Here is a 15650-nt window from a genome sequence, read left to right on the forward strand (position 1 = left end):
GACCTTTCCACAATGTGGGGTTAGGGACACCTAATTTCCACATAGTCCAAAAATCCACATAAAGCTTATAGGTAACCCTTCATACAAACATGTTTCTTCTGGTCCATGGTTCTACAGCCACAGGTTTAGTCAAATATGGATGGTGGAATAATATCTACTATTGAAAAATATCTGTGTACACGTGGACCCATACAGTTCACACTCATGTTGTTCAAGGGTCAACTATATCTTCATTTATTTACCCTCTTGTAGACTACTTCTCACTAGAATATAAGCCCATGTATCTGTATTGGTCACCAACATTCTCAGTGCCTTGAAGAGGTCTTGATACAAAATTTATAATAAATGGTCATTGAATAAATGAATTAATCACTGTCTCAGATGTACTATGTGGACAGAAAGAAAAAAAACAATCTATAATCTGAAAGCAATCTTACCTCCAGCAGTTTCAGATTATCTAGGTCAAGAGAGGGCTCTGATGCTGCTGCCTCCATCATATTCATACTGTGAAGACCTTGTTTGCGGTCTCCTACAGAAATCAGAAAAAGAGCTTGCTAATTAGTGGTTCTCTTAAAAGTAAAAATATTTATTATACATTTTTATATATTACAGTTAAACAGAAGATCTGCAGAAGGACAGACAGCATAACTTATACCTAATATCAATGGGACTAAAACTATCTACTAAACTAAGAATCATCTATAAATGAAGATAAATAATGAATAACATGAAAGCTAAACTCTGGGAGATGGTTCCAGTACACCCAGTATAAAACCCTAAGAAATGGACAGAAATATCAAGGAAGGTTTTATTAAAATTATTCAAATCAATGAATGGGTGCTCATTTCCTAAAAAGCTTATCAAATCAAACGTTTATTAGAACCAACTAGACAGCTGACGCGAGAAGGCACTGGCGACCCACTCCAGTACTCTTGCCTGGAAACTCCCATGGATGGAGGAACCTGGTAGGCTGCAGTCCAAGGGATAGCTAAGAGTCGGACTTGACTATGTGACTTCACTTTCACTTTTCACTTTCATGCATTGGAGAAGGAAATGGCAACCCACTCCAGAGTTCTTGCCTGTAGAATCCCAGGGATGGAGGGGCCTGGTGGGCTGCCGTCTATGGGGATGCAAAGAGTTGGACACGACTGAAGTGACTTAGCAGCAGCAGCAGTAGCAGACAGCTAATGATTAGGATTCATTTTTAATTATTGTTATTTTTAGATGTGCAAATGGTATTGTGGTTATATATATTTTAAATCTTTATACTCCAGACATAATACTAAAACATTTATACATTAAGGGATACTTTCAATTTATTTCAAAATAATCCAACAGCATGGAAGGGTAGGGTGAGTGGGCCTATAGATGATATACAGATGTGACAATGATTGAAGCTGGGTGATGAGTATTCTGTATACGTTTGAAACCTTTCACAAAGACTAGGGGAAAAAGTTTAAGACAGAAGGATGGCTCCAGGACTACTGCAGCAAACAGATGCTTTTTACAATGAAAAATTGTTTTTTAAAGAAAATCACTTCTGATTAAACACAATGTTTAATAAACATTACAAAATAAATAATAAACAGAACAAAAACCTGCATTTTTACCTGTCAGCATCCTGTATCCAAAGCATAAGGCAACTATCAAAACAGCTAATACAGAGACTGATGCCAATGCAATGATTATTGTCTCATCTCGGTTAAATGAATGAGGTGGACCTAAAAGAAAGTAAAATTTTTAAATAGTCATCCTTTCTTTCCAGTATTTTGCTAACTACTTACAGACAGGCTATATCAATATATAGTCAAATCAGCAATGTTTCTGCATCAATGGAAAAGAAAGAAAAATAACAAATTTCTAATAATTGAAAATTGCACATAGATTTAATCATACAAATTATTTTATACAGACCCAGAACACTTAAATGCCTGGTAGTTGTGCTTCTATTTTCTAGGAGAAGTTGTAGATAACCGGCATCATTTCTTCTTTAAACAGTTGCTAGAATTCAACAGTGAAACCATCTCAGCTTGGTACTTTCGGTTTAAGGAGGTATTAATTATTTATCGAATTTCTTTAATAGATAAATACCTATTCAGATTATATATTTCTCCCCATGTGAATTGTGGTAGATTGTACCTTTCAAGGAATTGGTCCAATACATTGAAGCTATTGAATTTGTTAACAAAATGTTGTTCATAATTTTCCTTTACTATCCATGGGATCTGTAGGTATGACATTTCTTTCATTTCTGATTATTAGATATTTATTTTTTAAATTTTATCTTGGAAGCCTTGCTAGAAGTTTATCAACTTTATTGATCTTTTTAAAGAAACAGCTTTTGGTTTTGTTGCTTTTTCTCTATTAATTTCCTGTTTTCAACTCAACTGATCCCTCATCTAACTTTTACTCTTTTTCTTCGCTTACTTTGGATTTAATTTGCTCCTCTACTTGTAGTTTCCCAAGGTAAAAACTTAGGAAATAACTACAGTTTATAATGAAATAATAAAAGGACATACGAAATTAAATCCAATTTCATCTAACATTTAAAAAGAAGTACCTGCCTGGAATTTTAGCACCAATGTAAAACCAAGAAGGACCTTGTGGGGTTTCTGGGCACAAACCCCCATGTCCCCTGTTTCTTGTTTCAAGGAAATAGGTTTCATTCAGCCTTTAAGAATTCCCTTGATTTTCAAAGGATGGATTCAAACAGTTGCTAATCAATAAAATGAGAGGCTGCAGAGAAATGGAGGAGCAGTCAAGAAACAATAGTGCAGTTTTGGAGCAGGGTCCTGGTTCCTCCTCAAGGAATATACGTATCAACATCCTTGAGTTCTTCTACAGTACTAAAACCTCCACCAAATGGAACATGTTAACTAGTTGATGAAGCATTCTTCATTCCAGAGAGAAGGTCACAGTTACCACAGAATCCCAGAATCCCATCAGGAAACCACCAGATGAACCCTAAACTGAAAGAATGCAGGCCTTGCAGGAACTCAGATTCTTATAGGCAACCCCACTCCTTGACTGTGAGACTCCTCACAAACCATCTCTCCCAGGTTAAGACACAGTTTTGAGGGCATCAGCTGGCTATTGCCCCCTTTGCCTGACAAAGCAATAAAGTTATTCTCTTCCATTTCACACAAACTCTGTCTCCGAGATTCAATTCAGTGTGGATGTACAGAGACAAATTATCAGTAGCAAACGTGACAGACAAAATTTATTTTTGATAGAATGAAGCTGTTCTCTAACTGGATTAATAAAATTCACAAATCTAATATGAAACACAGGTTTCCTATTTCCAAATTAGAAAGGCTAATTATTTAAATGGGTATTTATTTTTGTGTGTAATTCAAACACATACATGAGTTAATGATGTCTTAAAAACACTATAAGACATTATAAGATTATAAAAAGTAAGATTACTAAAATAGGCACATAATAAATCAAATAAACTGGGCTATCTACATCTTAGAAGAATCATCAACATGGGATAATCAAATGATTTATTTAGAATGATCTATAGAAGGGGAGGGAGAAAAAACCCATTTAAAAGATGCTAAGTATGAATATAATTAAACTGTTCTGCATAGCTATAAGCTTTTAAAAAATCATTGCTAGGTAGATCAGACTGATATGAAATCAGAAGTTTTGGAATGGTGTTTATGAGGAGAAGCTTGGCATTGATTATGAATATTGCAGAAATAAAAAAAGAACAGATTCTATAAGGAACAAATGCAGTCGTAAATCAAAAAGTGTTTCTCACAGTTGTATATCTATTCAAACAGCAGCCTGTTCAGCATTATCTGTATGTAAATGGTTTTGATAATGACATTTTCAGATTACAAAGCAATGGCTACCATTAGAACCATAATCAGGTAAGGTTTTCTCCTGCAAAAGATCCACATTTTATTTAGCAAAATTAATAAACATGGCATTATCTTGAAATAATGGAGAAGATTTAAAAACAAAGGGGCCAGAAACCTAAATAAAAATCCATCTTATTCTGTAGTGGAATTCAATAGATTTTATAGTCATTATATGTTTCTTTACTATGGAAAGAAAACCTGAAATAGCTGAGAAGAGCTATGTACCCAGTCTTAAAAATGGTAGTTGAGCCACTGACAGACGTTTAAAGGGGTGTGATTTAAACATGCTTGAAAGAACATAACTGCTGAATTTATGAGTAATAAAAGGCAAGTGGTATCCTCTGAACAGGCCAGATGTTGAAAAACCACAGGGATGGAAATATGAGGTACTATGTTTCACATTCGGCCTAAATGAAGACATTCTTGAACAGGAAACTTGTAGGAAGAGTCAAAATTTGGATTCTCTAAACCAATGTTGAGGAACTAGAACTCACAAGCTTTTATCTGACACAACTATGTAGCTGTGTACAAATAATTATGTGAATGCACCTTGAAAATCTCTTTGATTAAGACATAAACAGCTGATTTCTAGAATATATGGATTAAATAACTGCATTCTGCTGGAGAAGGGATAGGCTACCCACTCCAGTATTCTTGGGCTTCCCTTGTGGCTCTGCTGTTAAAGAATCTACCTGCAATGCAAGAGACCTGGGTTTGATCCCTGGGTTGGGAAGATCTCCTCGAAAAGAGAAAGCCTACCCACTGCAGTATTCTGGCCTGGAGAATTCCATGGACTGTACAGTCCATGGGGTCACAAAGAGTTAGGACACATCTGAGTGACTTTCACTTTTTAAACAATTAACAAGGATCACAACATACTGTGGAAAATTCTTAAAGAGATGAGAATACCAGACCACTTAACCTGCCTCCTGAGAAACTTATATGCAGGTTAAAAAAAAAAAAAAAAAAAAAAAAACCACACACACGCAAAAAAACAGTTACAACTAGACATGGAACAATGGACTAGCTGAAAACTGGGAAAGGAGTATATCAAGGCTGTGTATTGCCACCCACCCTGCTTATTTAACTTATATGCAGAGTACACCATGTGAAATGCTATAAACTAGATAAATCACAAGCTGGAATCAAGATTACCGGGAAAAATATGAATAACTTCAGATATGTATATGAAGCCACCCTAATGGCAGAATGGACTTCCCTGGTGGCTCAGATAGTAAGTGTCTGCCTACAATGTGGGAGACCTGGATTCAATCCCTGGGTTGGGAAGATCTCATGGAGAAGGAAACGGCAACCCACTCCAGTATTCTTAGCTGGAAAATCCCATGGACGGAGGAGTGTGGTAGGCTACAGTCCACGGGGTCACAAAGAGTCAGACATGACTGAGTGACTACAATTAATGGCAGAAAGCAAAGAGGAACTAAAGAGCCTCTTGATGAAGGTGAAAGAAGAGAATGAAAAAGTTGGCTTAAATCTCAACATTCAAAAAACTAAGATAATGGCATCTGGTCCTACCTCTTCAAGGCAAATAGATGGGGAAAAAATGGAAATCAGTGACAGACTTATTTTCTTGGGCTCCAAAATCACTGCTGATGGTGACTGTAGCCATGAAATTAAAAGACGCTTGCTCCTTGAAAGAAAAGCTGTAACAAACCCACGTAGTGTATTAAAATGCAGAGACATTACTTTGTAGTCATGTACAGATATGAGAGTTGGACCATAAAGAAGTCTGAGTGCCGAAAAACTGATGTTTTTGGACTACGGTGTTGGAGAAGACTCCTGAGGGTCCATTTGGACAAAAAGATCACACCAGTCAAACCTAAATGAAATCAACCCTGAATATTCATTGGACGGACTGATGCTGAAGCCAATATTTTAGCCACCTGATGTGAACACCTGATTCACTGGAAAAGACCTTCATGATGGGAAAGACTGTTGGCAGGAGGAGAAGGCAGCAACAGAGGCTGAGATGGTTGTATGGCATCTCTTACTCAATGGACATGAGTTTCAGCAAATTCTGGGAGATAGTGAAGGACAGGAAGTCTGGCATGCTGCAGCCCATGGGGTCTGAGAGAGTCAGACATGACTTAGAGACCAAACAACAACAACAATCAATTGATGTACATAGCTTTCCTTTAACAAATATACTTTATATTCCCAATTGAATATTTTAGAGCTATCTAAACAACATATTCAAAACTAAGCTCCTTATTTCTACCGATTCCAAAAGGGGGGGGGGGGCAATTTACCTTGCCCAGTAGCACCACAGTAAAACGATTAGTACAGAAGAGCAAAAAATCTTGGTAAAAGACAATGAGTAGCATGGAAGCATATATATACTAACCTAAAATAGACAGACAATGGAAATTTGCTGTATGACTCAAGGAATTCTGAAATTACCTAGAGGGGTACGAAAGTATGGAATGTGGGAGGGAAATTCAAGAGGGAGGGGAATATGTACACATATGGCTAATTCATGTTGATGTATGACAGAAAACAAACCAATACTGTACAGCAATCAGCAATCCACTAAAAATAAATACAATTTTTAAAAAAGATAGTATCTACAATTAAATACGTTTTTTTAACTTAAAGCATTTTGTATAAAATGCTCTTAAAAGTAAATGTGTATTTTTTATGCCTTCTCAAACTAAACATACTGGAGCAAACTACATGACTGGACCATAATTTTGTATGTCAACTAGTCTATGGTGATATTCTCAAGGACTATTAAGGATTCTCACACCTTTGAGTTTTCCAGGATTACTGCATCTGATTTCCAATTTTTCCATCTCATCGTTTGCAATCTCTTCTTTATGTTGTCAATATACTTGCCTTAAGGTTTTTATAATCTAGCTCAAAAAGCTGGCTTAAAGCTCAACATTCAGAAAACAAAGATCATGGCATCCGGTCCCATCACTTCATGTGAAATAGATGAGGAAACAGTGGAAACAGTGTCAGACTTTATTTTGGGGGGCTCCAAAATCACTGCAGGTGGTGACTGCAGCCATGAAATTAAAAAACGCTTACTCCTTGGAAGAAAAGTTATGACCAACCTAGATAGCATATTCAAAAGCAGAGACGTTACTTTACCGACTAAGGGCCGTCTAGTCAAGGCTATGGTTTTTCCTGTGGTCATGTGTGGATGTCAGAGTTGGACTGTGAAGAAGGCTGAGTGCCGAAGAATTGATGCTTTTGAACTGTGGTGTTGGAGAAGACTCTTGAGAGTCCCTTGGACTGCAAGGAGATCCAACCAGTCCATTCTGAAGGAGATCAGCCCTGGGATTTCTTTGGAAGGAATGATGCTAAAGCTGAAACTCCAGTACTTTGGCCACCTCATGTGAAGAGTTGACTCACTGGAAAAGACCCTGATGCTGGGAGGGATTGGGGGCAGGAGGAGAAGGGGACGACCGAGGATGAGATGGCTGGATGGCATCACGGACTCGATGGACGTGAGTCTAAGTGAACTCCGGGAGATGGTGATGGACAGGGAGGCCTGGCATGCTGCGATTCATGGGGTTACAAAGAGTCGGACATGACTGAGCGACTGAACTGAACTCAGGTTTTAAGAACAGACAGCTTAATTTGTTATAAATGAATATAAATTTTAAGAAAACACACTTTTTAAAAAGTCTAAGGGACTTTTCTAAAAATAGAAAAAAATTAACAGAAAAATTTTGTAGCATCTATTATGGTTGCTAATAGTAAAGAAAATTAATTGATAGAGACTTGGTACTGCAGCAGTCCATAAAATTAGACATTATTAAGAGTTCATTGAAATTTGATTGCCAAATTTTCCTTTCAATATCTGGTGTGAGAAATTACCCAGGAAGTCAAAACAAATCTGCACTATCACAGTGCAGGAAGCAAATGAAGCCTGTGTTTGGCCTTTACTAAAGACACAAACCTGTGTGTTACCCATGCCAAATGTATAAAATTATGCCAAAAGACATTCAACCAGTATGCTACATGTGTGAAAAATGAGCTTAAGAACCCACTCTGATGGAAAACATTTCATTCTCATTAAAAAAAAAAAAAAATTTTCCCCCCTCTCCTTCCTGTTATTCATTAATTCTGAATATCAGACATTTCCTCCTGTGCAGTCAAAAAATAGGATTCCTAGTGGAAAAGCAGAGGACAGATCAGGTATTAGCAGTTTTTCCATTTAAACTTGTATGTCAACTTTTAATATAAATGTGGACACACAAAAGCACAAATGCAAGTCAAAATGTCTCAGTGAACAAGTTTTAGCAGTTCAATGTCATAAAAGTTATAAATAAACCTGTTAAATGTTTCTGGACAATTCCACCACTTCGATGTTTTTTTTAAAAACTAAGCAAACTTCTTATAGACAGCAACTGAATGGTGTTTGTAACATTTTTACCATATAGTAGATTCCACCCATTTACTATACTTTTCAGAGCTGTACTACATGCAATAACAGATTTTTAATGTTGTCTGTCTTCTGTGCTCTTCCTATAATTTGCTATTAAAATAAAACCATTTTTAAAAGGTATTTATACTTGGTGACTTCAAAGTCCTTCTAACGCCAAAATTCTGTTTTTTCTTGTAGTTTTTATTTTCTGAAGGTTCAGCATTCTCTTTGCTTTTATTCTCAAATTCACACAAGTTAAACACAATAAATTTACACAAGTTAAAGATAACATTTCATAAAATAATGCAAACCCTAAAATAGAGATTATTAATCCACATAATAGTAAGGAAAAGGGGTGTTAAAATAGATTTTAAACATATTAAAAACATGCTAATGGTTAAATATTTTAAAGTAAAAGCTTTCAGGATATGTCACATAATCTAAAATATGAAATCCCTGAAAAACTTCCAGGAAAAATATTTCAATATGTGTATTCACACACGTGTGTAATTAAAAAAAGTGTTTACCAAAAAACTAAAAACTTTTATTTCTTTTTATAAAATATATTTAAAAGAAACATATACGCTATATATAAGCTATCCCTGAAATTGTTGTGTCCCGCTAGTTCTAATACACCCTCTTCTTCTTCCCTATTAGCTTTTGCAGTTAAATACTCAGCCAAATGTAAACACAGCTATGTATGCCTGGGTGCAATGTCTGGGCTTGTAAAAGCAAGGGCTTCCTGAATGCAGAACAGACAGGGAACTGCTGTCTGCCTCATTGGAGCCTGGGATGTTTCTGTTTACAAATCCTGGAGCCAGGCAGGGGCCACTACTGGAGGCGTGCTGTCTGCTTCCTTGCTACACTTAGCCTTTGTCTGGGTCTGTGTCAAAGAAAGAACAACATTGTTGCATGTGCAGTAAGCAACAAAGGAAATCTTAAACATAACACAAACTGGTTATGTTGGCTCCTTAATCTTTTACAACTTCAGTGCGAAAAGGCAAATTAGGGTTTAAGTTTAACAAAAAATTTAAACATGCGCTTCTCATAAAAGCAGAGAAAAACATCTAAAATAAAAACAATTAATGTGATCAGAGTTAAATGAATTCCTTAGCAAAATAATTCAGATTGCTAAATACTCTTCCAGGAATGATGATATATCGTGCAGCTCAGTGTTTTGAACAAATATTTTTACAAGGAATAAACAATGTTGACTTGTTTTAATTATTATGTTTGGAATGGCAAACTATACCATAATCAAAATCAGATTAATGTTTATGTTTAATGTCCCAAAAACAAACTGAGTGGAGGCAGAGTTCTTATTTTTCCCAAGATGGTATTTAATATTGAATATTTAAAATCATTTTAAATTTAATATGCCTTGTTAATCACTGTACACAGAACTAGCCTGTAAGAAACAAATACAACAAATCACAACAGTAAACAAAACATTTCATATTCTGTTGAGTTTAGGCATTCTATGACTAAATTATAAAAGGAACAGCAGGAAACTAAAGACAGAAAGCGAAACAAACTGCATTAACCCTTTTCCCTACAAAAACTTTTTAAAAGAAAACAAAGGAAAGGTATTCAAAATGTATCAAACTTAACTTGTATGTAAGTCTTTATAATAATTTTAATATCTTTAAAATAGTTTCTTTGTGATTGAAAAGACTGAATTGTAGGATTTTGCATCTCTTATTAAGGAATAAATTAAAATGAACAAAGTTAATTATATTTCACTGGAATAAAATCATTAAATAAGTCTAAAATCAACATTTAAATAAATAGGTTAAAATTCTCAGTAAATACAATTAAACAGGAGATATAGATTAATCTGTAGACTATGCTACCTTTAAAAAAATTTCATAAAAGTATAAAGAAACATCATTAGACATGTTCTCAAAATATTTTTGGTATAATTCTACCAGGATGTAATTGTCTCTATTTTTTTCAGATTTTATTTTTCAGCTTTACATGTAGATATGACAAAACAAAAGTATCATTACTGTACACAAAAGCTTTTGAAAATAATTATTTCTATTTCTTAGAAATCAATAACCTAATTGAGTTAGAAAAGATAATTTGAGCCTAAAACAGAAATCTAATCATTCCAATATTTATTGTGTAAAACAAACCATGGAGAAGGAAATGGCAACCCACTCCAGTATACTTGCCTGGAGAATTCATTCCATGGACAGAGGAACCTGGTGGGCTTTAGTCCATGGGGTTGCAAAAAGTTGGACACGATTGAGCGACTACCACTTTCACTTAATGCATTACCTGTTTATAACAAATTGTAAAAGCCAGCTGCCTAAATGGTGGCAAAGATGTGGCACTGGAAGTCTCATATATTCTGAGTGATAGTAAAAATGAGATGGTCACGTGGGAAAATTGGCAATTTGTTATAAAGTTAATATATGCATGTTATATATATTACCTAAAGAAACAGATTCTTATAAACAACCAAAATACTCATCCATCCATAGGACACTGGTTGAATGAATTAAGTTGCTTCAACAAATGGACAAACTGCACAGCCATTGAAAAACGTGTGTGAAAAAAAAAAAAAAAGAAAAATGTGTGTGTGTGTATATGATTTGAACCAGGTTGTTTTAGTAACTTTTATAATAGCCAAAATATTGGAAACCCAAATGTCCATAAACAGAAGAATGGACAGAAAAACTGGCATTTTCATCCAATAATATATTACACAGCAATAAAAGGATAAATTATTATAATGCTGGCAACAATACGAATAAACCTCGCAAATGCTATGTTATACAAAATTATCCAGATACAAACTAGACCATACTACTTGATTCTATTTTATGAAGTTTAAGAACAGCACAAACTAAGCAATGATGGTAGAATAGCTCAGTAGGTGTTTCTGGGAAGTGTGGGGTTCTGAGTAGAATGGACACTGGAGAGCTTCCTAGAATGATGGAAATGCTCTATTTCATGATTAACACGTGGGTTACATGGATGTGAACATTTATCAGGTATCAGCAAAATGTGCACTCAAGATCTGTGCATGTGTACATGAATTATGTCTTGATAAATAAATTAAAAAGTGCAAAAATCTAAAAAAAATAAAAAAATAAAAAAAATAAAACAAACCAAAAGCAAATTTAAATTCTCACAGTACAGAATCAAACCAAAATGTCAAATCACTCAAGAGATCGCTAGTCAATTTTTCTAACTGGCATATAAATGATACTTCGAAATCCAGAATTCATACTAAAGATCCTTCAGAAAATGACCATGAAATAACCTGACTATAAAAGTGGAAGTTGTATCTTCCAGTCATTTGCCAACCAGACAACAAAACATAAATTGCATTATACAAGTAACTCCTGCCCCTCTGACTGATGTTCTTTTCATTATGATCATAACTTTTACCCAGGAAAACAAAATAAGACATATTAAGAAAAGCTATTGTTTTTCCTATTAAATTTCTGTTTCCTAGTTTTCCCCATAATTGGCTTCCTTCTTTTAAAACCATTTTTATTACAAAACATAATCCACATACACAAAATTGTTCATAATACAAATGCAGTGTTTGGTGAACTATTAGGAAGTAAATACTCATATAGTTACCACCTAGGCCAAGAAACAGAACATCTAGGTTCCCCCAAACCCTTGCCTACTCTTGGGTCATTACTCTGACCCTTCTTCCCAGAAAACGCCATTATCCTAACTTTTGTGGTAATCATTTCCTTGCTTTCATAATAGTATTATATTTTTTACCTGCTTAGTTTTGACCATTTCTCTATTCCATATAAATAAAATTTTTGTGCCTTGAATCTGTTATTCAATAGTACGTTTTCAAGATTTAACTGTGCTATATGTGCAGATGAAATTCATTCAGGGTTGCTCTTCTATATAACAGGTTATTTTTCCTTGCAACGAGCCTAGGAGTTACGATAATAATAATTAAAAGATCACTGTAGCTAATCCCTATCAAGCATCATAGAAACATTACACAGATATACACATTTGATCTTTCACTTATATTTAGTACTTTTAAACTATCCAATTTTATTGACAAGAGAATATTAAACCAAGCAGACAAATGAAAAACTCATGGTTTCTACTGTTTTGGCAGCAGAGGTAGTAGCAGCAACCAAAAAGGCCAGAGTTAATAAAAGATGAACTGGGGCAGAACAGAGAAGAAACAAAAGCTTGGCAATTGAGATAAACGTGTCGTCGCTCAGTTGTGTCCAACTCTTTATGACCCCATGGACTGTAGCCTACGAGGCTCCTCCGACCATGGGATTTTCCAGGCAAGAGTACTGGAGTGGGTTGCCATTTCCTTCTCCAGGGGATCTTCCCAACACAGGGATAGAACCCAGGTCTCCTGCATTGCAGGCAGACACTTTAACCTCTAAGCCACCAGGGATAGGACAGAGGTAAATATGTTCTTATTGGACAGTTTATATGAAACCATCCTTAATACATATCTAAAACCTTAATTTACCTATTTCATAGTTTCCAAACTATTTCCTCATCCCTCATAGCACCTACCATGTTATCTGAAAATTCTTTAAAGGGGACCTTTGAAACAGCACAGCTGGTCTTCCATGAAAAGATCGTCAGCTCATCCATCATTGACTATTCCCACTCGCACTCTTTAAAGATATCTGCTCAGTTCCTACAAACCGCACTCCTCAGATAGTGAGAGAAGGATGGTAAAGTGACACAATACCTAGGGCAGTGATGAAGCCAAAGTGGAGTTTAGAAAAACTGTGGCTAGTACTGTACTATTCTCCAACACAGACACTTCTCTTTCTTAGGTCCTCCACTCTTCCTTTTTACAATTCGTCTTTTTATCTTTCCTTCTCTTTTACATTTCTTTCTTTCCCCTGAACATATTTTTGTCTACAAACTTGTCTTAAAGGCACTGACATGTCCTGCTTGGACTATAAAAATAGGTGATCCCTGAAGAATTGATGCTTTTGAACTGTGGTGCTGGAGAAGACTCTTGAGAGTCCCTTGAACTACAAGGAGATTAAACCAGTCCATCCTAAGGGAAATTAGTCCTGAATATTCAATGGAAGGACTGATACTGAAGATGACTCTGATGCTGAGAAAGACTGAGGGCAAGAGGAGAAGGGGACAACAGAGCATGAGATGGTTAAATGGCATCAACAACTCGACGGACATGAGTCTGAGCAAGCTCTGGGAGTTGGTGATGGACAGGGAAGCCTGGAGTGCCAAAGTCCATGGAGTCACAAAGAGTAGGACACGACTGAGCGACTGAACTGAACTGTCCCTCTGAGAAGCACTAATGAAATGCTGGACAATGTAAGAAGTTGTAGTTTCAGTCCAACTCTACCTAGGTTTTCTAAAAAAAGCAAAAGGTATTTCTCACATAATCTCTGTGAGATAAAGACAATTTATGTTTTTATAAGTATCTCAGTATTTTATCAAATTGCAAAGCAAGACATACTACTCTTTAAATGAGTGACTTGTTTAATAGGTCTTAATCCTGAGAGTCCCTTGGACTGCAAGAAAATCCAACCAGTCCATTCTAAAGGAGATCAGTCCTGGGTGTTCTTTGGAAGGAATGATGCTAAAGCTGAAACTCCAGTACTTTGGCCACCTCATGCGAAGAGTTGACTCATTGGAAAAGACTCTGATGCTGGGAGGGATTGGGGCAGGAGGAGAAGGGGACGACCGAGGATGAGATGGCTGGATGGCATCACGGACTCAACGGACGTGAGTCTGAGTGAAGTCCGGGAGATGGTGATGGACAGGGAGGCCTGGCGTGCTGCGATTCATGGGGTTGCAAAGAGTCGGACACGACTGAGCGACTGAACTGAACTGGACTGAATCCTTTGACAGATCTACTTCAAGAATCATCAATTAAAAATACTAACCTAATTTTTTAAAAGTATTGATCTGTACAGTAACTAATAGGCTATTTTAAAGTACGAAGAAAATCACCTAACTATAGTATCTGTAGTAAAAGTAGCAGAGTGAAAATAATTTTGATTTATACCACTTGCAGGTATATTTTGGATGTCCATTCTTAAAAGCAACAGATTTTATTTTAAAAGAAGTAAGGAATTTATTAGGAAAAAAAGAGCTGGTACTAAATATACAGGTGCTAAAGAAATCTTCCTTTTAAGTTTAGAAAGTAACTCTTCTTGGTTTTTAAAAGTCTCTCTTTGCTGTAACAGAAATATATTCACATTCTCCTATGGTCTCATGGTAGATAGAATGTACTTCCCCACCTGTTGATATTGAATTTGGCCACGTGACTTATGTGGACAACCGAAGGCTGGCAAATATATAAAACTAACAGATATCTAAAATATGCTAGGGCAATTCTATTTGAGCTCTGAGTAGAATGCTGCCCCTTTATCCTGAGCCCCAGACAGCGAAGGCCTGAACTGACCCTACAGCCTGGACCTGAGTACAGTCTGTATCGGACAAATCCAGCAGATCTTCAAGAATGATGATCATAATAAATGCTTCTTGTTAAGGCCAGTGAACTCAGAGGTGGCTTACTGAAGAAGTTTTACTGTCAACAGTTGACAAATAAATAAATACACTTTCTACTGTAACACATTAAATAAATGTGTGCAAATATGCACAACTTTTGGTTATCTAAAAATTAGACATTTAGGAATAGTTTAGAAGAAAATTTTTTTCTACTTTTACCTGTTTTTCTCACAATTATAGACATATTAACATTCAAACAAAAGAGGCTATATAAGAAATCCCTATAACCCTGTTATTAACTACTGACTGAACTATTAAAACTGGAAAAACAAATGGTATTTGTTTATTTAAAAACACAGCACTTTGGTTGTTTTGTGGAGTAAGACATGTAATACTCCCCGAAGATCAACATTTTATTTAACTTTTGTGAGCTTCAGATTTGCAAGATGAAAAGAGATCTGGAGACTGGTTGAATAACAATATTGAACTGAACTATACACTTAAAAATGGTTAAGATGGTCAATTTTAGGTTACGTGTAAGTTACCACAATTTTAAAAAACCACTCTACGAGGATAGTTCTCACCTTTTTCGAAGTTAACTTTTTATTTTTAAAATATCCAGGATATATGCATAAAGACCAGAACTCAGTAACATAATTTCTAGTAGTTATAAAAATGTTTTACAGATACTATTAACATTTATTTCAGTATATTTTTAGTCTATGATAAAGGAAATAATAAGCTCAATTTCCTTTTCCTTCACTTCTAAGCAGTGACCTCTGGTCAGCAGTTCTGGCAGCTAGGAATACCATGTGACTTGCTAGGCTGAAGGGCACTAAGATATGCCTGATTGATTTTTTTAAAAAAGGAAAAGAAGTGATCCTCTACTTAATAAAATGCACTGTGGCAGACAAAATCGTCCCCAAATTAGCATGGCA

General features: G+C 35.7%; 1 protein-coding gene across 1 annotated transcript in view; it reads right to left on the reverse strand.

Annotated features, from left to right (window-relative positions):
• Positions 1-15650, reverse strand: part of BMPR2 (bone morphogenetic protein receptor type 2) — a 156491-nt gene that overhangs the window by 37759 nt on the left and 103082 nt on the right. Inside the window, exons 4-5 of the mRNA XM_013971139.2 lie at positions 1611-1721; positions 438-529 (exon numbers count right to left, since the gene is read on the reverse strand). Coding sequence (XP_013826593.1) covers positions 438-529; positions 1611-1721 — 203 coding nt within the window. The remainder of the gene's footprint in view (positions 1-437; positions 530-1610; positions 1722-15650) is intronic.

The sequence above is a fragment of the Capra hircus genome, chromosome 2 (assembly GCF_001704415.2).
Source record: "Capra hircus breed San Clemente chromosome 2, ASM170441v1, whole genome shotgun sequence".
Classification (NCBI taxonomy): domain Eukaryota; kingdom Metazoa; phylum Chordata; class Mammalia; order Artiodactyla; family Bovidae; genus Capra; species Capra hircus.